The sequence below is a fragment of the Erythrolamprus reginae genome, chromosome 13, assembly GCF_031021105.1.
Source record: "Erythrolamprus reginae isolate rEryReg1 chromosome 13, rEryReg1.hap1, whole genome shotgun sequence".
Taxonomy (NCBI): Eukaryota; Metazoa; Chordata; class Lepidosauria; order Squamata; family Dipsadidae; genus Erythrolamprus; species Erythrolamprus reginae.
In genome coordinates this window covers 10,683,003-10,707,172 of record NC_091962.1, presented here as the reverse complement: position 1 = coordinate 10,707,172, position 24,170 = coordinate 10,683,003, and the positions used below count along the sequence as shown (strand labels likewise).

The following is a 24,170-nucleotide window of genomic DNA, read 5'->3' as shown; positions in this document are numbered from 1 at the left end:
ACCGGTGGACTTCAACTCCCAGAATTCCTCCCTGCCGGCTGGGGAATTCTGGGAACGAAAGTCCACAAGTCTTTAGAGTGGCCAACTTTGAAGACCCCTGGTATGAAAGATAAAGTAACACAGGCCAGTGAGGGACCTTGGAGGTCTTCTAGCCTAACCCATTGGCTCTCTACATGGGGCTGCCTTTGAAGAGTGTTCGGAAACTCCAGATCGTGCAGAACGCAGCTGCGAGAGCAATCATGGGCTTTCCCAAATATGCCCATGTCACACCAACACTCCGCAGTCTGCATTGGTTGCCGACCAGTTTCCGGTCACAATTCAAAGTGTTGGTTATGACCTATAAAGCCCTTCATGGCATCGGACCAGAATATCTCAGGGACCGCCTTCTGCTGCACGAATCCCAGCGACCGGTTAGGTCCCACAGAATTGGCCTTCTCCAGGTCCCGTCGACTAAACAATGTCGTCTGGTGGGACCCAGGGGAAGAGCCTTCTCTGTGGCGGCCCCGACCCTCTGGAATCAACTCCCCCCAGAGATCAGGATTGCCCCCACCCTTCTTGCCTTTCGCAAACTCCTTAAACCCCACCTCTGCCATCAGGCATGGGGGAATTGATCCCGTTTTATGTATAGTTTGTGTGACATGTATGACTGTTTTTTATATTAAGGGTTTTAAATGGTTTTTAATCATTGGATTTGTACTGTTTTGTTGCTGTGAGCCGCTCCGAGTCTTCGGAGAGGGGCGGCATACAAATATAATAATAATAATAATAATAATAATAATAATAATAATAATAATAATAATAATAAAGCAGGTGTCCTGATTCCATCCCCGACAAATGGTCGCCCATGCTCATGTGATAAACAAAATGAAACAACTCACCATGTAGACAATATATACAAAAGTGTCCTTGAATGTATCTCTTTCCTTGGTTATTATTACAGACCTTAATTTTTTAAATCCAGAAACAAAAAAACAATTGTTCTTAAAAAGCAACAATTTTATTCTAGCCTATCTTTTCCTAGAAGAGCTCATTCGTTCATCCCCCAAGTCAGTTGGTCTCTCTTGAAGGCAGCCCCTGCCAGCCCCTGCCTCTTTGTACAGGGATTAAACGAAAAAGAAAAGAGAAAGGAAGGGAGAGAGAGAAAAGGAAGGAAGGAAGGGGGGAAGAGGAATGGAAGATAAAGAAGATACAAGAGGAAGGCAGGGTGGGAGGAAGAAGGAAGGAAGGAAAAAGAAGGAAGGAAATTAATAAAAGGAAAATAAAATACAAGTGGGGGGAAGAAGGAAGGAAGGAAGGAAAAATGAAAGGAAATTGGGAAGGAATAGAAGAAGAGGAAGAGAAGAAAAAAGGAGAGAGGGAGGAAGAAGGGAGGAAGGAAAAAGAAAGGAAGGAAAAGAATGAAAGGAAAAGAACATACAAGAGAGAGGGGGGAAGAAGGAAGGAAAAATGAAAGGAAATTGGGAAGGAAGGAAAAGAAGAAGAGGAATTGAAGAAAAAGGAGGGAGGAAGAAGGAAGGAAGGAAGGAAAAAGAAGGAAGGAAGGAAATTAATGAAAGGAAAAGAAAATACAAGTGGGGGGAAGAAGAAGGAAGGAAGGAAAAATGAAAGGAAATTGGGAAGGAAGAGAAGAAGAGGAAGAGAAGAAAAAAGGAGAGAGGGAGGAAGAAGGGAGGAAGGAAAAAGAAAGGAAGGAAAAGAATGAAAGGAAAAGAACATACAAGAGGGAGGGGGAAGAAGGAAGGAAAAACGAAAGGAAATAAGGAAGAGAAGAAGAGGAAGAGAAGAAAAAAGGAGAGAGGGAGGGAGGAAAAATAAAGGAAGGAAAAGAATGAAAGGAAAAAGGGGGAAGAAGGAAGGAAAAACGAAAGGAAATAAGGAAGGAAGAGAAGAAGAGGAAGAGAAGAAAAAAGGAGAGAGGGAGGAAGAAGAAAGGAAGGAAAGAATAAAAGGGGAAAAAAACCCAGACTTCTAAGATAGCCAAATCTGATGAAACCTCCGCAGGGGAGAGAGCAAACTCAGCTCAGCTCCCGTCTTCCCCCTTCTGGCTCCACTGAGAAATCACATAGGGGAGGGGTTTTTTTCTTCCCTTGAAAGGACAAAGGAGATCCACCCATGAAATCCAGGGACTGTAATTTGCTGGCTTTGGAAAAAACCCCGACAATAAAGCCAGACTCCTTACTCTCTTGTCCCAAGGGGAGGATTCTGGAGGGAGCCCTTGGCATCCTCCCACGGCTGCTCCACGGATCTTCTCTGGCTTTGATTTCTCCCTCCTTCATTCAGAGGCTCTGGTTGGCTAAGATGCTTAATTGTGGCTTTAGTTGAGGGAGAGAAAGTAGAGGGTATTCCCTTCCCCCCCCTTTCTCCAATTTTCCTTCCTTCCTTCCTTCTCTTTCCTTCCTTCCTTCCTTCCTTCTCTTTCCTTCCTTCTTTCCTTCCTTCCTTTCTCCCTCCCTCCATCCCTCTCTCTCTTCCTCCAATTTTCCTTCCTTCTTTCTCCCCCCTTCCCTTCTGCTCCTCCCTCCCTCCATTTTCTCCCTCCTTTCATCCTCCCTCTCTTTCTGCTCCTTCCTTTCTTCCCCTTTCTCTTCCCTCCCACTCCTTCCCTTTTTTCTGCTCCTTCCTCCTTCTCCAATTTCCTCCCTCCCTTTCCTTTCTCCCTCCCTTTCTCTCTTCCTCCAATTTTCCCTCCTTTCTTCCTTCTTCCCCCCTCTCTCCCCTTCTGCTCCTTCCTCCCTCCCTCACTCCCTCTCCTGCTCCTTCCTTTCTTCTCCCTTCCCTTCCACTCTTTCCCTTCCCTTCTCTTTCTGCTCCTTCCTCCTCCTCCAATTCCCTCCTTCCCTTCCCCTTTGCTCCTCCCTCCCTTCAATTTCTTCATTCACTCACTCAGTTCCTTTCTCCTTCCTTTCCTCCCCCTAATTTTCCTTCCTTCCTTTCTTCCCTTCCCTTCCTTCCGCTCCTCCCTCCCTCCCCTTTTCTCTCTTCCCTCTTTTTCTCCATCTTTTCATTTAATGAATGTACAAAGACATAAGGGCAATGAGAAAAAGTGACTTATGGCCAGTCCTCACACTTACAACTGTTAACAGCGTGCCCCAGTCCCGTGAAATTCGGGGCCTGGCAATTCACATTGTTTACAATGGTTGCAGCACTGCAGCGTCAAACAAAGTCCATGGAGGAAGCCTGGTTTGCTTATCGACCAAGTGGTTCGCTTAGCGACTGCAGTGGTAGGCTTCACGGCGGCAAAATAAAGAGAGAAAAAACTCATGAAATTGGGCATAACTCACTTCACTGAGTTGCTCAAACAATGGAAATCGTGGTCGCAAGTTGAGGACTTCGCTGGTAGAAACGGAGCCAGCCAGTATAATCCTCGGAGAGGGGGCAGCATATAAACCCAGTTAATAAATAAATAAAATACTAAATGTGCCGCTGGCTGATAAGGATAATTCCAAGGCCAGTGATGCAACTTAGAGCCGGTGTTTCCTTTCTGCAGATTCAGCGTCTGCTGGCCAAAGAGGTTGTAAACATCTGGTCAAAAGAGATTTCGATCTAGACGGATTCTTTGCTCTTTTGAGCCGCTCTCTGATCCTTCTGGAAAGGACGGAGGACGCTGCTTTCTTTAGAGTTGGGGAAAAGGTGACTTTGATGAGCTGAGGGGGTCTCTCTGAGCTCGGTGGTTTTCCTCCAGACGTTTCATTACCCAGCTAGGTCATGTCATCAGTATTAGAAGGGAGCGGGGTTTGCAGAAAGGAGGAGGAGGAGGGAGAAAGAGAGGAGAAAAGAATAAAAAAAGAGGGCGAGGAGGAGGAAGGAGAGGTGGAAGAAGATGAAAGAATAAAGGGGAGGGGAGGGGAGAGAAAGAAGGGTGAGAAGGAAGAGGAGGAAGAAGATGAAAAAAATAAAGAGAAGGAGAAAGGAAGTAGAGAAGGAGGAGGAAGAGGAAGAAGAGACTAAAGAGGTGGGAGGAGGAGGAAGAAGAGGAAAGAATATAAAGGAATAGGAAGAAGGGAGAGAAGGTGGAAGAAAGGAGAGGAGGAGAAGAAGAGGAAAGAATAAAGAGGAGGGGAAATAGGGATGGAGGGAGAGAAGGAGGGAGGAAGGAGAGGAAAGAATAAAGGGAAGGAGGAAGGAAGTAGAGGAGGAGGAAGAGGAAGAGGAACAAGAGGAGGAGGAAGAGGAGGTGGAAGGTGGGGGGAGGAGGAAGGAGAGGAAGGAATAAGGAGGAAGGAGGGAGAGGAGGTGGAAGAAAGAAGAGGAGGATAAGAAGATGAAAGAAAGAGAAGGAGGGAGGGAGGAGAGGAGGAAGAAGAGGAAAGGATAAAGAGGAAGGAAGAGGGAGGAAGAGGAGTAAAGAGAGGAGGAAGGAGAGGAAAGAATAAAGAGAAGGAGGAAGGAAGTAGAGAAGGAGGAGGAAGAGGAAGAGGAACAAGAGGAGGAGGAAGAGGAGGTGGAAGGTGGGGGGAGGAGGAAGGAGAGGAAGGAATAAAGAGAAGGAGAAAGGAAGGGGGAGGAGGAAGGAGAGGAGGAAGAGGAAGGAGGGAGGAAGGAGAGGAGAGAATAAAGAGAAGGAGGAAGGAAGTAGAGAAGGAGGAGGAAGAGGAAGAGGAACAAGAGGAGGAGGAAGAGGAGGTGGAAGGTGGGGGGAGGAGGAAGGAGAGGAAAGAATAAAGAGAAGGAGAAAGGAAGGGGGAGGAGGAAGAGGAAGGAGATGAAAGAATAAAGAGAAAGGAAGGAGAAGAGGAGGAGGAAGGAGAGGAAAGAATAAAGAGAAGGAGAAAGGAAGGGGGAGGAGGAAGGAGAGGAGGAAGAGGAAGGAGAGAGGAAGAAGAGGAAAGAATAAAGAGGACCATCATTCAAGTTGATTCTAAAACTTCTTGGTTTTCTTTTCCTTCGCCAAGAATGGCTTTTGATTCATAGTTTTGAAATGGTTATACCAGTTGTTCTTGATTTATGTTCCTCTCTTGGCCTGTCCTTAAAATAATCATAATAATAACAACCAGGATCCAGGTTTCTTCATCCGAGTGTAGTTCTGCACACGCTCCACAAGATGGCAGGCTCTTCCCAGGACAAATGGCACCCACAGGTGTCAAAAAAGAACCTCACTCCCCAAAGATGCAAACACAGGTGCATTCACACAACCCTCTTGCCTGGGTGACTGAATCCCCCCCCCCCTTCATTTTTCCAGATTCCCAAGGACACTGAACCCTTCCCAGCCGGCTGGATCCCTTGCACACAGAGAGCCACAAAAAAGAAATCTTTGCACAAAGTTCCTCTGTTGCATTACGGCAAGTCTTCGCTTAGCGGCTTCAAAGGGGGGGACACAAGTTGGTCACTAAGTGAAGCGGTCCACGTTTTATTATCTGGCTTCAGCTTGTTTGTTTCGCTTAACAAGAGAAACTCTTCGGCTCAATTGTGGTCGTAACGGAGGGCTCCCTGTGTCGCTTTGGACCCGTGTTCTTTTTCTGGGAGGACCACACACACACACACACACACACGCACACACAATGCAAGTGTGTCACAATTTGCGGCATTGCTCTTGCTCTTCCCCTCTCCAATTTTCACACGGCGTTTCCTTTTGCCCGTTTTACAATGCCGACCCCACCTGAAGACGTAACATGATCGCTTGCGTTCAACGTTCGCCGCCTCGTTTGCAGGAAACAAAACTGAACCCAGCTCTGCAGGTGTTCAATTTTGGGATAATTCTGGGCCCACCCACCCACCCACTCACCGATTTGTGTCTTTTCCCCTTAGCAAAGTTTGGGGGAATCCATTCTGGGGTGATAGGCACAGCCTTCAATCCCAGCCTCCTGCTTATTTCAATTGCGCTTTCCCCTGGGAATGGAGTTTTTGGAAATGGGGACCACTTGCAAGTGGCCTTCCTTCCTTCCTTTTCTTCCCTCCCTCCTTCCTTTTTTCCCTCCCTCCCTCTCTCTTCCCTCCCTCCCTTCCTCTTTCCTTCCCTCCTGCAGGGATGTCCAAAGGAAGGAAGGGAGGAAGGAGGGAAGGAAAGAGGAAGGGAGGGAGGAAGGAAGGAAGGAAAGAGGAGGGAGGGAGGGAAGAGAGAGGGGGAGGGAAAAAGGAGGGAGGGAGGGAAGAAAAGGAAGGAAGAAAGGGAAGAGAAGGAGGCAGGCAAGGAGAAGGGAAGGAAGGAAGAGGAGAGGGAGGGGTGGGGAGGAGGGAGGGAGGGAGAAAAATATTGAAAAGATAGAGAAGAAAGGAAGGAAAAGATAGAGAAAGAAGGAAGAGAAGGAGGAAAGGAAAAGCTAGAGAAGGCAGAGAAGGAAGGAGGGAAAGAAGGGAAGAAGGAGAGAAGGAAAAATAGAATGGTAAGGGAGGGAGGGAGGGAGGAAGGAGGGAAGGAAAGAGGAAGGGAGGGAGGGAAGAAGGAAGGAAAGATGAGGGAGGGAGGGAAGAGAGGGGGAGGGAAGAAAAGTAAGGAAGAAAGGGAAGAGAAGAGAAGGAGGCAGGCAAGGAGAAGGGAAGGAAGGAAGAGGAGAGGGAGGGGTGGGGAGGAGGGAGGGAGGGAGAAAAACATTGAAAAGATAGAGAAGAAAGGAAGGAAAAGATAGAGAAAGAATGAAGAGAAGGAAGAAAGGAAAAGCTAGAGAAGGCAGAGAAGGAAGGAGGGAAAGAAGGGAAGAAGGAGGGAAGGAAAAATAGAATGGTAAGGAAGGGAGGGAGGAAGGAGGGAAGGAAAGAGGAAGGGAGGGAGGGAAGAAGGAAGGAAAGATGAGGGAGGGAGGGAAGAGAGAGGGGGAGGGAAGAAAAGGAAGGAAGGAAGGGACGAGAAGGAGGCAGGCAAGGAGAAGGGAAGGAAGGAAGAGGAGAGGGAGGGGTGTGGAGGAGGGAGGGAGGGAGGAAAACGTTGAAAAGATAGAGATGGAAGGAAGGAAAAGATAGAGAAGGCAGAGAAGGAAGGAGGGAAAGAAGGGAAGAAGGAGGGAAGGAAAAATAGAATGCTAAGGAAGGGAGGGAGGTAAAGATAGGGGAGGGAGGGAAGGAACACAGGAAAAAGATGAGGAAGGAAGGAAGGAAGGAAAAGAATGGAGGGAGGGAAGAAGGAAGGAAAGAAGGAAGGAAAGAAAGAGAAAGGGGAAAGTCTGGAAGTTGTGGTCGCAATTGTTGCCATCTTTAAATAAACTCCCCTTGAATAAAACTTGGATTTCGGGACCTGCTGCAAACGTTTTTCACCATAAAAGGAGTCGAATTCTGAAATATTGCCCAAGCACTGTTGTGGGAGTTAAAGAACCTTTGTTTGTATTTAAAAATATATTAAGGAATGAGTTGTCTCTTTTTCGGAGACACTGATCCAAGAGATGGTTCCCCACCTCAAAAGAAAAAAAAAATTGGACTAACCTTCCGAGGGTTTGTTTGTCTGAAAATCCAAAATTGCCAATCACCAAATGGAGAATTAATGGGCACTTTCGAGGGCAATCTTTGGGTAGAGTTGAAATAAAAACAACAAACACCCAAACAAAAAAAAATGTCCTTAATTGAAGCAAGATTTATATGCAGAACCTTATGCAATCTGCCGGAATGGGCAGGGCCAAAATGCAATTTCATTTTAGTGCAATTTAATTTAAAAAGTGTTTAGTCTTCTTTTATTTGAGCTGACCACTTACGGATACATCCGGGCGATGTTCTTGGCAGTCATTCCGAAGTGCTTTATTTTTCTGCAGTTTCTTTTATTTTCTTCTCTACATTTGACGGTCATGTGATTTCCTTGTGGTCCCTTGTCCAAGTTCTAATCACGCTCCAGCCAGCTCTGGGTTTCAGTCCATCCCTCTCACTCGAGGATATTTTTGAGGCTTTTCCTGTGTTTTCTACAGCCTTGCAGCGTGTAGCCCTGTGGGGTGGCTGGCCCCATCACCCCGCAAGCAGAAGACAAAAAATTGGGGGAAGACTTTCTTCACCCAGATTCTGGCTCATAGCTGATACACAATGGATAGACACTCTGCTCAGAAGCAGGGAAATTTTAAAAAGTAGTTGTTTCCTATCCTTTTTGAACTTGACATCTGGCTTACCTGCAAAACATCAGAGGGAGGGTAGAAGGAAGGAAGGAAGGAAGGAAGGAAGGAAGGAAGGAAGGAAGGAGTGAGTGTGGGAAAAGGAAGATTAAGAAAGAAAAGATGAAAAAAGTAAAGTCAAAGAAAGAGAAGGAAGGGGAGTGGCAAAAGAAAGATGGAGAAAGTAAGAAGTCAAAGAAAGAAGAAGGAAAGAAGGAAGGGGAAGTGGCAGAAGGAAGATGAAGGTGAGGAAAGGAAATATGAAAATAAGATGAAGAAAAAAGAAGAGTGGAAGGAAAGAAGGAAGAAAGAATGATAAAGAAAGGACAAAAAAAAGAAGACATAAATGATAAAGACAGAACGATAAAGAAAGGACAAAGAAAATAAGACAGAAAGAAAAAAACAGAAAGGAAGGAAAAAAAGGAAGGAAGGAAGGAAGAAAGAAAGAGAAAGAAAGAAAACTTTCTATTCCCTTTCTCTTTCCCTTTTTTTTGAGCAGCCCCAAGTCTGGAGAAGGACGGCATACAAGTCTAATAAATAATAAGGAAAAAAAGGAAAAAAAGGTGGGGAAGGAAAGAAGGGATGAAGAAAGGAAAGAAAAGGAGTGGGAAAAGGAAAGGAGCAAGAAAGAGACAGAGAGAAAGAAAGAAAGAAAGAAAGAAGAAAGGAAAGAAAGAAAAAAGAAAGAAGAAAGGAAAGAAAGAAAGAAAGAAGAAAGGAAAGAAAGAAAGAGGAAAGAAAGAAAGAAGAAAGGAAAGAAAGAAAGATTTATATTCCCTTTCTCTTTCTCTTTTTTTTAAAAGCAACCATCTTCTACACTATTTTTGCAAGGCCTCTTTGTAATAAAAGCCCTTTTGGCCAAAAGGCCTGTGGGCGTGTGGGGGAGGAGGCTTTGCTTCACCAGACAAGGGGCCTTTTACTCCTTTTTCTAAAGAAATCCACCCTGAATCGCTGTATTATGTGCCTAATGTTCCCTTGGGATCCTGCCAGGCGGCTTCCGCTTCCAATCAGCTCTTCAGGCTCTGCAGTGTCACTTCTCCACCAGCAGAAGGCGCTGTCGCGGCTTCTCATCATCCTGCTTGGGCATCGCCAATGGTTCAAAAGTGGTACTGCGGCGTACAAACCGAGTTAGATGCCAGGTAGACCCCTGCCTTAACGGCGAATCATTTAGCGACCATTTCAAGTTACAACAGATGGTTTTTTTTGTTTTTTTTAAAAGGAATTTAAAGCCAGTCTTTCCCCTTTAGGACCCTTGCAGCATCCTCAAGGTCATGGGATCAAAACTCAGGTCCCACTGGCATGTACTTAAAACAGTTGCAGCATCTCAGGGTCGCGGGATCACCCCTGGCTCCTTTTCCAGCAAAGTCAACCGGGGGAAGCCGGATTTGCTTAACAACCACAGTGGTTCACTTAAGGACCCCAAAGAAAAAGGTCCTGAGATGGGGCGCAAAATCGGAGAACAGCTACCTCGCTTAGCCACCAAAATTCTGGTTCCCAGAATTGTGGTCGTATGTCGAGGACCTCCTGCGGACTCAATTGTGTCAACCCCTAACCCCCAACATTTCTCCCTTAGACTCTCCACGATTGACCTCTCCAGGTTCCTAAGAGGCCAGTAAGGGGCGTACATAAGTGCACTGGTGTGCCTATCATCCCCTGTCCAATTGTCTTTCCTTTATCTCACTTATCATATATATTTTCTTTCTTTCATATATCCTCTCCTCTAAGTTCACTTTACCCTTATATATATTACTATATGTCTATTTTTCTTCCAATGTATTTGTGCATTGGATAAATAGATAGATAGAAACATAGAAACATAGAAGTCTGACGGCAGAAAAAAGACCTCCTGGTCCATCTAGTCTGCCCTTATACTATTTCCTGTATTTTATCTTAGGATGGGTATGTGTTTATCCCAGGCATGTTTAAATTCAGTGACTGTGGATTTATCTACCACGTCTGCTGGAAGTTTGTTCCAAGGATCTACTACTCTTTTTTTTTTTAGTTAAATATTTATTAGTGTTAAATAGTTTCAGACACTTAAAATAAAGATTTATTCCGATAGATAGATAGATAGATAGATAGATAGATAGATAGATAGATAGATAAATAAATAAGTGTGTTTTGGTTCTGCAGCCAAGGAAAACCCCACAGTTCTTTTCCCGCCCACTTTTTGTGTGTTTTATTATTAATAAAATTATTATTATTATTATTATTATTATTATTATTATTATTACTACTACTACTACCAGTAATAATAATAATAATAATAATAATAATAATAATAATAATATTTGTATGCCGCCCTTCTCCGAAAGCTCCAAAAACCCGGGGTGGCATTATTAATATTTTACTATTAATCTTTCCATCAACACAATATTAAGCACACAATAATTTCCTTCTTTGCCACCTTCTTTAAGAAGAAACTGCTCGTATTGGTGATTTCCATTGTTGGCTCTTGGCTTTATTTTCTATTTTTTTTTAAAAAAAATACAGACTGAATGTAGCAAAAAAGTATTTTATGAGAATGTATGCACAACCTTTAAAAAATTCCTATTTATTGTCTCCTCTTTTCCTATCTGCTGACCATTTAAGCAATCCGAAGATTCTCTAAGCACGAAATTAAATAGGTGGGCTCCTTCTCAAATCTTTAGGAAAAACACATCATAGAAACATTTTATTTATTTATTTATTTTTATTTATTATTTAGATTTGTATGCCGCCCCTCTCCGCGGACTCGGGGCGGCTCACAGCCGATTGACGGCAGAAAAAGACCTCCTGGTCCATCTAGTCTGCCCTTATACTATTTCCTGTATTTTATCACAGGATGGATCTATGTTTATCCCAGGCATGTTTCAATTCAGTTCCTGTGGATTTACCAACCATGTCTGCTGGAAGTTTGTTCCAAGCATCTACGACTCTTTCAGTAAAATCATATTTTCTCATGTTGCTTTTATCTTTCCCCCAACTGACCTCAGATTGTGTCCCCTTGTTCTTGGGTTCACTTTCCTATTAAAAGCACTTCCCTCCTGGACCTTATTTAACCCTTTAAAACATTTAAATGTTTCGATCATGTCCCCCCTTTTCCTTCTGTCCTCCAGACTCTACAGGTTGAGTTCATGAAGTCTTTCCTGATACGTTTTATGCTTAAGACCTTCCACCATTCTTGTAGCCCATCTTTGGACCCGTTCAATTTTGTCAATATCTTTTTATTTATTTATTTATTTTATTTATTGGATTTGTATGCCCCCCTCTCCGTAGGTGAGGTCTCCAAGAACTGAACATAGTATTATTCCAAATGTGGTCTTAGCAACGCTCTATGCAGTGGGGTCCCAATCTCCCTCTTCCTGCTTGTTATACCTCTAGCTAACATCAATTGCAAAGCAGGCAGATATTGCTGATAAGGAAGGAAGAAGCACTATCACCATCTTAAGTAAACCTCTGCACCACTGTCGCACGGAGCTCAGTATCATATATCATGAGATTGCTATCACAAAGGAGCCAATAAACAAGACATCATAAATATAACTTCCCTAAAGCAGACTCGCGGGAAAAACCCGCCCATCCTTCCACCTCTCACAATACTAGACAACCCAGTATCGACAGTAGAGACCTTCAAATTTCTAGGTTCTATCATATCTCAAGACCTAAAATGGTCACCTAAACATCAAAAACGTCATCGAAAAAGCACAACAAAGAACGTTCTTTGTGCGCCAGCTCAGGAAGCTCAAACTGCCCAAGGAGCTGCTGATCCAGTTCTACAGAGGAATCCTTGAGTCTGTCATCTGCACCTCCATCACTGTCTGGTTTGGTTCTGCAACCCAACAAGACCGACACAGACTTCAGAGGAGAATCAGAACGGCAGAAAAAACAATGGCTGCCCAGCTGCCTTCCATTGAGGACCTGTAGACGGCACGAGTCAAAAAGAGGGCAGTGAAAATATTTACTGACCCCCTGGACGTATCAACTCCTACCCTCAAAACGTCGCTACAGAGCACTGCACACCAAGACAACTAGACATAACAGTTTTTTTTCTCGAAAGCCATCGCTCTGCTAAACAAATAATTCCTTCAACACTGTCAAACTATTTACTAAGTCTGCACTACTAATTACTCTTCTCATTTTTCCTATCACCCATCCCACCAATGACTGTATGACTGTAAGTTTGTTGCTAATTTGTTATAATAAGTTCCTAATATGATTGGCTTGCTTATTTGTACCTAGACTATCATTAAGTGTTGTACCTTTTGATTCTTGGCAAATATCATAATCATCATCATTTATTTATTTATTTTGTCCAATACACAATGAGGGTTTTAGTGGGTATATATCTATATACACATAGTAAAATACATGATGAAGGGTATAGAGGAGATGCTCATAGTAAAATATATCTAAGAAAGAATAGAAAAGAAGGTATAGGAATAGAACATATCAATGAAAGAATAGAAGAAGAGATAGAGGAATGGAAGAAAGGTATAGGAGATATAGGAGAGCAATAGGACAGGGGACAGAAGGCACTCTAGTGCACTTGTACTCGCCCCTTCATCATCATTATTATTGTTGTTGTTATTATTATTAACAAAAAACCAGCAACACGTAGCAAACGAGATTTAAATGCTGGATTTTGTATCACAATATCACGCGTCGAACACTTCCCAAGCGTCTAGGACATATTTTCATATGATGTGTGCAGATCCAAGTACGGTGGCCTTTTGTACCTAGAGATTATGATTTCGTCAATGTTTATGGTCTTCAAATGCTGGCTGAGGTCTTTTGGCACAGCTCCCAGTGTGCTGATTACTACTTGGACCACCTATACTGGTTTATACCGCTATCATAATAGCGTCTAAGTTTTTCTTGTTGTTTTCCATCAATTCGACTATCACCTGCTATGGCAATATCAATGATCCACACTAATTTCTTCTTCTTCTTCTTCTTCTTCTTCTTCTTCTTCTTCTTCTTCTTCTTCTTATTATTATTATTATTATTATTATTATTATTATTATTATTTCAATACAACACAGCAAACGAGATCACTATGCTGGATTTCGTATTTCATCACCAGTCGGGCGCTTCCCAAGCACCTAGGACTGCGTGATGTAGCGGCGAATTATGTTTGCCGATCCCAGTAAAGCGGCCTTTTGCAATTGACAGATGGAGATTTTGTCAATTCCGATGGTTTTCAAATGTCCGCTGAGATCCTTTGGCACTGCGCCCAGCGTGGCAAGGACCACTGGGACCACTTTCACGGGCTTATGCCAGAGTCGTTGCAGCTCTATTTTCAGATCTTCGTATTTCACTAATTTCTCTAGCTGCTTCTCCTCAATTCTGCTGTCTCCTGTGATTGGGATGTCGATGATCCATACTTTCTTTTTCTCCACGATCACAATGTCCGGTGTGTTATGCTTCAGAATTCGGTCAGTCTGAAGTCGGAAGTCCCACAGTAGTTTTGCTTGCTCATTTTCGACCACTTTTTCGGGCTTATGATCCCACCAGTTCTTTGCCACTGGTCAATGGTAGTTCCAGCACAAGTTCCAGTGGATCATCTGTGCCACAGCATCATGTCTACGCTTGTAGTCAGTCTGTGCGATCTTTTTGCAGCAGCTGAGTATGTGATCGATTGTTTCATCTGTTTCTTTACAGAGTCTGCACTTTGAATCGTCTGTTGATTTTTCAATTCTGGCTTTGACAGCATTTGTTCTAATGGCCTGTTCTTGTGCCTGTAATTGTTGTTGTTGTTGTTGTTGTTGTTGTTGTTATTATTATTATTATTATTATTATTATTATTTCATAGACAATTTGAATACAATATTGTCAGGCCATTCCACTTACAAAAATAAGAGCAAAGAAAACAACAACAACAATAAAAAAGATTATTAACATGTATACTGATAATGATAATAATAAAGTAACCCAACAATTTTATCGAAATTTCTTTCCAATTCTGTTAGGCATATTGACATATTTATAGTTATAAAACCATCTTTATATTCAATTCGTGCGTCATCTCGAACCCCAACGTTCCGTCGCTAGTTGTCCAGTGAATTTTTTTGCCCCACGTGACCAATTTTCTCGCCCCAGTTGTTAAGCGAAAATCCCCCACGGTCGTTAAGTCAGCCACCAGGTTGTTAAGTGAATCCAGCTTTCCCGTTGACTTTGACTTTCCCCAAAGGGGGAATCACGGCATGACCCTGAAACCATTTCATAAAACATGAGTCAGCTTCTCGGCTTTGGAATTTCGATCACGCGATCTGCAATCGGTCGTTAATAATAATAATAATAATAATAATTTATTGGATTTGTATGCCGCCCCTCTCCGTAGACTCGAGTGTGAAAAGCGGTCTGTAAGTCCCTTTTTGTAAGTTTTCCACTGTAAAACTTTGAACGGTCAGTAAGTGAGCTGTTGTCAGTCTGTCTGGGCAACAGCCGTCTGGGTCAAGTTTGGAAACTTAAAATTAGAAACGTCACAGCCGTGCGATTCCTTGGAACGCTACGACTTCCCAGGAACCCAAAGGAAAAGTGCCAAGAGATTTATTTCGGGGTTTTTTTTGCCTTTCGCCGAGCATCGCAACATAACGGCCTGTGAGCCTGAAGCCAACTTGGCTGGACTCCAGGGAGGAAGGCGACTTCACTTTCGAACTTCTGGAGATGTCAACAAGAGCCAAAGGACGTAAACGAGACCCTAAAGTGAGTTGTTAACCTGATCCTACGTAGCTTCTGCTCTGGCAATCTCACACTACTGACTAGAGCCTACAAAACCTATGCCAGACCCATCCTCGAATACAGCTCATCTGTCTGGAACCCACACCACATCTCAGACATCAACACTCTCGAAAACGTCCAAAGATATTTCACCAGAAGAGCCCTTCACTCCTCCACTCGAAACAGAATATCCTACGAAAATAGACTATCTATCCTGGGTCTTGAAAGCTTACAACTACGGTGCCTAAAACACGATTTGAGTATTGCCCACAAGATCATATGCTGCAACGTCCTTCCTGTCAATGACTACTTCAGCTTCAACCGCAACAGCACAAGAGCACGCAACAGATTCAAACTTAATATTAATCGCTCCAAACTTGACTGTAAAAAATATGACTTTAACAATCGAGTTGTCGAAGCGTGGAACTCATTACCGGACTCAATAGTGTCAACTCCCAACCCCCAACACTTCTCCCTAAGACTCTCCACGATTGACCTCTCCAGGTTCCTAAGAGGCCAGTAAGGGGCGTATATAAGTGCACTGATGTGCCCTGTCCAATTGTCTTTCCTTATCTCAAGTGGGAGAAAAAATATAAAATGAAAGCAGTAAAACCTACATCTTAAAAAAGAGAGAGAAAAGGGCTAAAATATCGGATGTGACTCATTTAATAACCGCCTCGCTCTGCAACTGGATGTTCCAGAACCAGTTCTGGTCATAAAGCCGAGGATTTCAAATTTAGCCTCACTTACCTCCGGAATCGTCTTCTGCCGCACGAATCCCAGCAGCCGATAAGGCTCCACAGAGTTGGCCTTCTCTGGGTCCCATCGACTAAACAATGTCGTCTGTTGGGCCCCAGGGGAAGAGCCTTCTCTGTGTTGGCCCCGGCCCTCTGGAATCAACTCCCCCCAGAGATCAGAACTGCCCTCACCCTGCTTGTCTTTCGCAAACTACTTAAGACCCACCTATATCGCCAGGCATGGGGGAATTGAGACATCTCCCCCAGGCCTTTTATAGTTTTATGTATGGTGTGCGTGTGTTGCATGGTTTTTAAATGATGGGTTTTTAGACGCTTTATATTTGTTTACATTGTCACACTGTTTTATTATTGTTGTGAGCCGCCCCGAGTCTTCGGAGAGGGGCGGCATACAAATCTACCGTAATAAATTATTATTATTATTTGGAAAAACTCACACTCAGAGTCCACTTTGTGCCGCGCATTTAAGAATAGAATAGAATTCTTTATTGTCCAAGTGTGATAGGACACACGAGGAATTTGTCTTTGGTGCAGATGCTCTCAGTGTGCATAAAAGAAAATATAGACTCATAGAGTTGGAAGGGACCTCGAAGATCATCGGGTCCAACCCCCTGCTCAGTGCAGGATTCATTAAACCATCCCAAAAAGTTGACTGTCCAGTCTCTGTTTGAAGACCTCCTCCAGTGAAGGCGAGCTCACCACCTCCTGTGGCAAACTGTTCCACCGGCTTATCACCCTTATTGTTAGAAAGTTTTTTCTGCTATCTCATCTAAATCGACTCCCTGGCAGTTTCATTCCATTGTTTCTAGCCCTTCCACTGGCTAATGAGAACAATGCTGATCCCTCTGTTCTGTGACAGCCCTTCAGACATTGGTAGACAGCTATCACGTCTCCTTTGCAGACTAAACATCCCTAGATCCTTTAACCGTTCCTCATGGGACATGGTTTCCAGACCACTCACCATGCGTGTAACTCTCCTTTGAACTTGCTCTAGTTAATCAATGTCCTTTTTTAAATTGGGGCCCCCCAGAACTGAACACAGTATATTATTCCAAGTGTGGTCGTACCAAAGTCCTGTAGAGAGGAATAATTACTTCTATGCGCCTCTTGATGCATCCCAGGATTGTGTTCGCCTTTTTTGCAGCTGTTTTACACTGTCGACTCATGTTTTGACCTGTGATCTACCAATACCCCCAGGTCCTTCTCACCTGTGCTGCTGCTCAGACATTATTATTATTATTATTATTATTATTATTATTATTATTATTTATTGGATTTGTATGCCGCCCCTCTCCACAGACTCGGGGCGGCTAACAACAATGATAAAAAACAGCATGTAACAATCCAATTTAATAAAACAACTAAAAACCCTTATTATAAAAACCAAACATACACACAGACATACCATGCATAACTTGTAATGGCCTAGGGGGAAGGAATATCTTAACTCCCCCATGCCTGGCGATAAAGGTGGGTCTTGAGTAATTTGCGAAAGACAAGGAGGGTGGGGGCCATTCTAATCTCTGGGGGGAGTTGATTCCAGAGGGCCGGGGCCCCCACAGAGTAGGCTCTTCCCCTGGGGCCCGCCAAACGACATTGTTTGGTCGACGGGACCCGGAGAAGGCCAACTCTGTGTGGGACCTTATCGGCCGCTGGGATTCGTGCGGTAGAAGGCGGTTCCGGATGTATTCTGGCCCAGTGCCATGTAGGGCTTTAAAGGTCATGACCAACACTTTGAATTGTGACCGGAAAGCAATCGGCAGCCAGTGCAGGCCACGGAGCGTTGCAGAAACGTGGGCGAATCTGGAAGCCCCATGATGGCTCTCGCGGCCGTGTTCTGCACGATCTGAAGTTTCCGAACACATAGATTTGTGAAGAATCATGTGGTGTAGCACTTAATGATTGTCACAGGGGTCAAATAAGCAAGGAAGAAACAATATTAATAAAAATCTTAGGCTACAAGCAACAAGTTACAGTCATACAGTCCTGAATAAGAGGAAAAGGGTGATAGGAATGACGAGAAAAAAACTAATAGAATAGAAGTGCAGACTTAGTAAATAGTTTGAAAGTGTTGACGGAATTATTTGTTTAGCAGAGTGAGGGCGTTTGGGGAAAAACTGTTCTTCTGTCTGGTTGCGACCAAAATTGTTGGGCTCAATTTGCGGTCATAAATCAAGGACTGTCTCTGCCTTCCTCTGCAGGGCAGCTTCCTCCTTCTCCTCTTATTTTGAGGCACCTAAAATAATCCTGAGATATAGAATAGAATAGAATAGAATTTTTATTGGCCAAGTGTGATTGGACACACAAGGAATTTGTCTTGGTGCATATGCTCTCAACGTACATAAAATAAAATATACATTTGTCAAGAATCATGTGGTACGACATTTAATGATTGTCATAGGGGTCAAATAAGCAATGAAGAAGCAATATTAATAAAAATCTTAGGATATACGCAACAAGTGACAGTCATACAGTCAACATGGGAGGAAATGGGTGATAGGAATGATGAGAAAAACTAGTAGAATAGAAGTGCAGATTTAGTAGAAAGTCTGACAGTGTTGAGGGAATTATTTGTTTAGCAGAGTGATGGCGTTCGGGGAAAAACTGTTCTTGTGTCTAGTTGTCTTGGTGTGCAGTGCTCTGTAGCGACGTTTTGAGGGTAGGAGTTGAAACAGTTTGTGTCCAGGATGTGAGGGGTCAGTAAATATTTCCCCCGCCCTCTTTTTGACTCGTGCAGTCTACAGGTCCTCAATGGAAGGCAGGTTGGCAGCCATTGTTTTTTCTGCAGTTCTGATTCTCCTCTGAAGTCTGTGTCGGTCCTGTTGGGTTGCAGCACCAAACCAGACAGTTATAGAGGTGCAGATGACAGACTCAAGGATTCCTCTGTAGAACTGAATCAGCAGCTCCTTGGGCAGTTATATAAAGTTTCCTGCGGGTTGGACTAGATGACCTCAAAAGAGCCCTCGGATTATTCTAGTTTGTCAACTTTTGGCCCCTCTCTTGGCTTTTAGGCGCCCCCCTCCCCTTCCCAAACCCTGCGAGGCCCTTCCTCCAAGCCCCCCTCCCCTTTTAAAAGCCCATGGGTCTGGCTTCTAGGCCCATCCCGGGGAAGTGGATGATGGGCTCCGCAGTCCTGCCAGCCCGTGGGAAGCGGGGGCGCGGCGGAGCAGCGCTCGAGAGTTGGCCAACTTTTTCTCTCGGCTTGGGCTCCTCCCCGGAGTGGGGGGGGGGGGGGGGGACCGGGCCGGCCTCTTTAAGCTTCTCCTCCCCTGGCCCCGGACCCTCCCCCGCTCAGTCCCCGCCTCGCTGCCTCCCGAGGCTCCGGGCGGCCCTGGGAAAAAAGGCAGGCGAGGAGAGGCGAGCGGCGGCGGCGGCAGCGGTCCCGGGCCATCAGCGCGCCAGCCATGGCCGGGGGTCGGCCGGGGGTCCACACGCTCCAGCTGGAGCCCCTCCGCGTGCCCGAGACCCTCATCAAGGGCAGCAAGTTCATGAAATGGGACGAGGTGAGCCGAGCGAGCCCCCCCCACCCCGAAGGAGTTCCTTCTTTCTCTTCTTCTCTTCTCCTTCCTTCCATCTCCTTCCTTTCTCTCTCCTTTCCTCTTTTTCTTCCTTCCTTCCTCTCTCTTTCCTTCCCTTTTCCTTTTTTTTGCTCTCTCCTCTTTTCCTTCCTTGTCTCTCTCCTCTTTCCTTCCTTCTTCTCTTTTCCTTCCTTCCCTCTCCTTCCTTCCTTCCTCCCTCCCTTCTTTCTCTCCTGTTTTCCTTCCCTCTCCTTCCTTTCTTCCTCCCTGTCTCCTTCCCCCCTTTACTCCTTTGCTCTCTCCTTCTCTTTTCCTTCCTTGTCTCCCTACTCTTTCCTTCCTTTTTTCTTTCTCTTTTCCTTCGTTCCCTCTCCTCCCTCCCTCCCTCCCTTCTTTCTCTCCTGTTTTCCTTCTTTCCCTCTCTACTTCCTCCCTCCCTCCCTTCTTTCTCTCCTCTTTTCCTTCCCCCTCCTTCCTTTTTTCTCTCCTCTTTTCCTTCCTCCCCTCTTTACTCCTCTCTCCCTCCCTCCTTTCTCTCCTTCTCTTTTCCTTCCTTCCCTATCCTTCCTTTCCTTCTTTCTCCCCTTTTCCTTCCTTCCCTCTCTAATCCTTCTTCCCTTCTTCTCTCCTTCCTTCCCTCTTTCCTTTTTTTGCTCTTCTTCTCTTTTCTTTCCTTCCCTCTCTACTCCTCCCTCCCTCCCTTCTTTCTCTCCTTCTATTTACCTTTCCTCCCTCTCTACTCCTTCCTCCCACTCCTCTTTCCTTCTTTTGCTATCTCTTTCCCTTTCCCTTCCTTCCCTCTCAAATCCCTTCCTTCCTTCCTTCCTTCCTTCCTTCCTTCCTTCCTTCCTTCCTCTCCCTTTTCCTTCCTTTCCTAACTCTCTTCTCTCCTTTTTGTAATTCCTTCCCTCCCTCCCCTTCCTTCCTTCCTTCCTTTCCCCTTTCTTGCCTTCCCCCCTTCCCTCGCCCACTTGCAAGTCCTTTGCAGACCCCCCCTCCTGCCGCCCATCCCTCGCCCACTTTCCCTTTCTTTGCACCCCTGGCCTTTACATCCGGGCGAGGTGGAGGAACCGCCTACTGTCTTATGAACGCAAACAAACGCTGGTTTTCTTTTTGGATTGTTATTATTATTTTTATCTTTTCTCGCTTGCATTTTGTCCGGGGAGGGGAGAGAAAGAGAGAGCGGGTCCTCCCTGAAAGTCCTTTCACTTTCCTCCGAGTGATCCCCCCCCCGTCTGCTGCTGTAGGGGAGGGGGGCGCCAAGGATAATACCCCAACTAGAATTGGTTACTGTTTCCCTCTTTCTTTCTTTCTTTCTTTCTTTCTTTCTTTCTTTCTTTCTTTCTTTCTTTCTTTCTTTCTTTCTTCCTTTCTCTCTCTTTCTCTCATCTCTCTCTCTCTCTTTATCTCTCTCTTCTTTCTTTTTTATCACTCTTTCTTTCTTTCTCTCTTTCTCTTCTCTCTCTTTCTCTCTTTCCCCCTCTCTCTCTTTGTCCCCCCCTCCCTGTGCCTCCTTCCTTTTATTTCGTAAGACGCTCTTAAATTCCTTCCCTCCCAAACTTCCTAATGATTTTTTTTTTCTTTAAAGGTGTGGAAGACATAAAACTCTTTCCTTATGCAAATTTCTCCCCCCTCCCTCTTTCCTTCCGGCATCTCGCCCCCTCCCCCACAGAAGACCCCTCCCTCTTTTTCAAGAGCGCGTGTTTGTCCATCCCTCATCCTTCACTCCTTCCTCGCCTGTCAATCCCGCAGTCTTGCAAGCTTTGCTTTATTGACTGAGGCTTCCTTTGGGGGAGTTGCAGCAACGACCCTTCCCCAATTCGTTGGCTTTCAGCCCCCTGGGCCTGCTTGCCCCCCCCTTCTCCAATCCCCCCCCCTTCTCCAAGAGCCCCACTCCTCGCAAAGACCTTAACCCCCCTCCCACTCCTGCTGCAAGAGCCCTTTCCCTTAAAAAGACCCTCCCTCTTGCTTGAGGTTCCATGGGTTCATTTAGAAAGTGGCCCATCCCCTCCTGTTCCCCCCACCCCCTAAAAAATCTCGATCCATGCACTTTCCTATGGCCCATCCAAGCTAGCTTTGCATTTTGGGGGTGGGGTGGGTCCCTTCCTCTGCCTGAAGCTGGAGACACCGGCACGTGGGAATCAGAGCCAAGACAACCTTGGCTACGGTTACGATGGGTGGGCTTCGACTCCCAGCATTCCCCAGCCGGCACCGTCACAGTAGAGACTTCTGGGAGTTGAAGTCCATCGATCGGAAAAGTTAGTCAACTTCTGGTTGAGAAAGATGGCTGGAAACGCGTTGCTAAACGGCGGCATCGCTGTTGTCACTGCGCTCATTCCTGACATTCTTCCTACTGCAGAAAATCTTCCCAGCTGTGTATTTCTCCCGAATATTCCCACCCCTCCCTGGAATTCACTCCCCCCCCACCTCCTTTCTTCCTTAAAGCCTCCCACTGCCTTTTTTTTTTTTTTTGCCAAGTGTCCCCTACACACAAACACACACAAACACAATGGTTCATGCGGGCCCCCTCGCTGTGGGTTTCACAACCTCACAACAGCCTCTCGCAACCCGCCCTGGGGGTGAGTTTGACTTCCTTCTCTCCAATCCCAAAAAAGGAAGTGGCCAAGTTGAGGCTAGAAAGGAAGAAAAGAAAAAGCAGTGAAATAAAAGAGCGTCTGATGCGGAGGGACTCGGACCAAATAAGAGAGGGAGAGGGAGGCTGACGAAAGGGACCCACGCCAGTTCAAAGAGGAAAAGTTCAGAGCTGCTCAGAAAAATATGGTTTTTAAGCAGATGTTGGATAACCATCTGTCTGAAGTAGTGTAGGGTTTCCTGCCTAAGCAGGGGGCTGGACTGGAAGACCTCCAAGGTCCCCACTCTGTTGTTATTATTATTAGTATTAGTATTATTATATCTATCTATCTAATCTATCTATCTATCTATCTAACTACTGTATCATCTCTCTCTCTATTTATTTATTTGTCTGTCTGTCTATCTATCGTATCATCTATCTATTTATCTATCTATCTATCTCTATCTACTGTATCATCTCTCACTCTCTCTATCTGTCTGTCTGTCTGTCTATCTATCTATCTATCTATCTATCTATCTATCATATCATCTATCTATCTATCTATCTATCTACTGTATCATCTCTCTTTCTCTCTATTTATCTATCTATCTATCTACTGTATCATCTCTCTCTCTATTTATCTGTCTGTCTGTCTGTCTGTCTATCTATCTATCTACTGTATCATCTCTCTCTCTCTCTCTCTCTCTATCTATCTATGTATATATATATATATCTTGTCCGTCCGTCCGTCCATCCATCCATCTATCTGAACCTCTGCATATTGTATCTCAAATATTTCAAGCCAGATGTTGGCAGGGACAGGAAGACATTTGCAGTTTGTGGCATTGCAAAGTGACTTAGTTGTGGGTTGCAGGCACACAATCTCCATTTTTGGGGGTCTCCAAAGAGCCTCTAATTTCTTCTTTGCGGTGCCACCCAGATCTGGGGTAGGGCGGAAAGTGAAGGCTGGACTTTTTTTTACAGAACTTTATAGAATAACAAGAGTTGGAAGGGACCTTGGAGGTCTTCAAGGAGAGAAACGGCCTAGAACTAAGGAGAAATTTCTTGACAGTGAAAACAATGAAATCAGCGGAACAGCCTGCCACCAGAAGTTGTAAATGCTCCAACACTGGAAGTTTTTAAGAAGAGGTTGGATAACCATTTGTCTGAAGTATTGAAGGGTTTCCTGCCTAAGCAGGGGGTTGGACTAGAAGACCTCCAAGGTCCCTTCCAACTCAGTCCTTCCTTCCTTCCTTCCTTCCTTCCTTCCTTCCTTCCTTCCTTCCTTCCTTCCTTCCTTCCTTCCTTCTTTCCTTCCGTCCTTCCTTCCTTCCGTCCATCCTTCTTTCTTTCTTTCCTTCCTTCCTTCCTTCCTTCCGTCCTTCCTTCCGTCCTTCCTTCCGTCCTTCCTTCTGTCCTTCCTTCTTTCCTTCCATCCTTCCTTCCTTCCGTCCTTCCTTCTGTCCTTCCTTCTTTCCTTCCATCCTTCCTTCCGTCCTTCCTTCCTTCCGTCCTTCCTTCCGTCCTTCCTTCCGTCCTTCCTTCCTTCCGTCCTTCCTTCCTTCCGTCCTTCTGTCCTTCCTTCCTTCTTTCCTTCCGTCCTTCTTTCCTTCCGTCCTTCCTTCCTTCCTCCCGTCCTTCCTTCCATCCTTCTTTCTTTCTTTCCTTCCTTCCATCCTTCTTTCTTTCCTTCCTTCCTTCCATCCTTCTTTCTTTCTTTCCTTCCTTCCTTCCTTGCTTCCGTCCTTCCTTCCTTCCGTCCTTCCTTCCGTCCTTCCTTCTTTCTTTCCTTCCTTCCTTCCATCCTTCTTTCTTTCTTTCCTTCTGTCTTTCCTTCCTTCCTTCCTTCCTTCCGTCCTTCTTTCTTTCTTTCCTTCCTTCCTTCCCTCCTTCCTTCCTTCCGTCCTTCCTTCCTTCCTTCCTTCCTTCCGTCTTTCCTTCCGTCTTTCCTTCCTTCCTTCCTTCCTTCCTTCCTTCCTTCCTTTCTTCCTTCCTTCCTGGTTTTAAAGGAAAGACTGGACAACCCTACACTACTTTAGACAATTGGGTACCCAACCTCTTCTTTAAAACTTGCAGCCTTGGAGCATCTACAACTTCTGGTGGCAGGCTGTTCCGCTGATTTCATTGTTTTCACTGGTGTAGGTTCCTACTTGAACTAGAAGACCTCCAACGACCCTTCCAATTTTATTATTTTGTGAATCCAACCCCCCTTACTCAAGCAAGAAACCCTACATACCATTTCGGACAAGTGGCTGTCCAGTTTCTTCTTGAAAACTTCCAGTGGCCAAGCACCCACAACTTCTGGTGGCAAGCTGTTCCACTGGTTAATGGCCCTCACTCTTAGGAAGTTTCTGCTTAGTTCTAATTTGCTTCTCTCCTTGAATATTTATTTATTTATTTATTTTATTTATTGGATTTGTATGCCGCCCCTCTCCGTAGACTCGAGGCGGCTAACAATAGTGATAAAAACAGAATGTAAAAATCCAATACTAAAACAGCTAAAAACCCTTGTTATAAAACCAATCATACATACAAACATACCATGCATAAATTGTAGAAGCCTAGGGGGAAAGATTATCTTAGTTCCCCCATGCCTGGCGGCAGAGGTGGGTTTTGAGGAGCT

The 24,170-nt window shown here is 44.9% G+C and overlaps 1 protein-coding gene across 1 annotated transcript in view; it reads left to right on the top strand.

The window, feature by feature from the left end:
- Window positions 1–18,774: 18,774 nt before the first annotated feature.
- Window positions 18,775–24,170, top strand: part of PLCB3 (phospholipase C beta 3) — a 79,299-nt gene continuing 73,903 nt past the window's right edge. Inside the window, 1 exon segment of the mRNA XM_070766218.1 lies at window positions 18,775–18,960. Within this exon segment, the coding sequence (XP_070622319.1) occupies window positions 18,862–18,960 (99 nt within the window). The 5' untranslated portion in view covers window positions 18,775–18,861.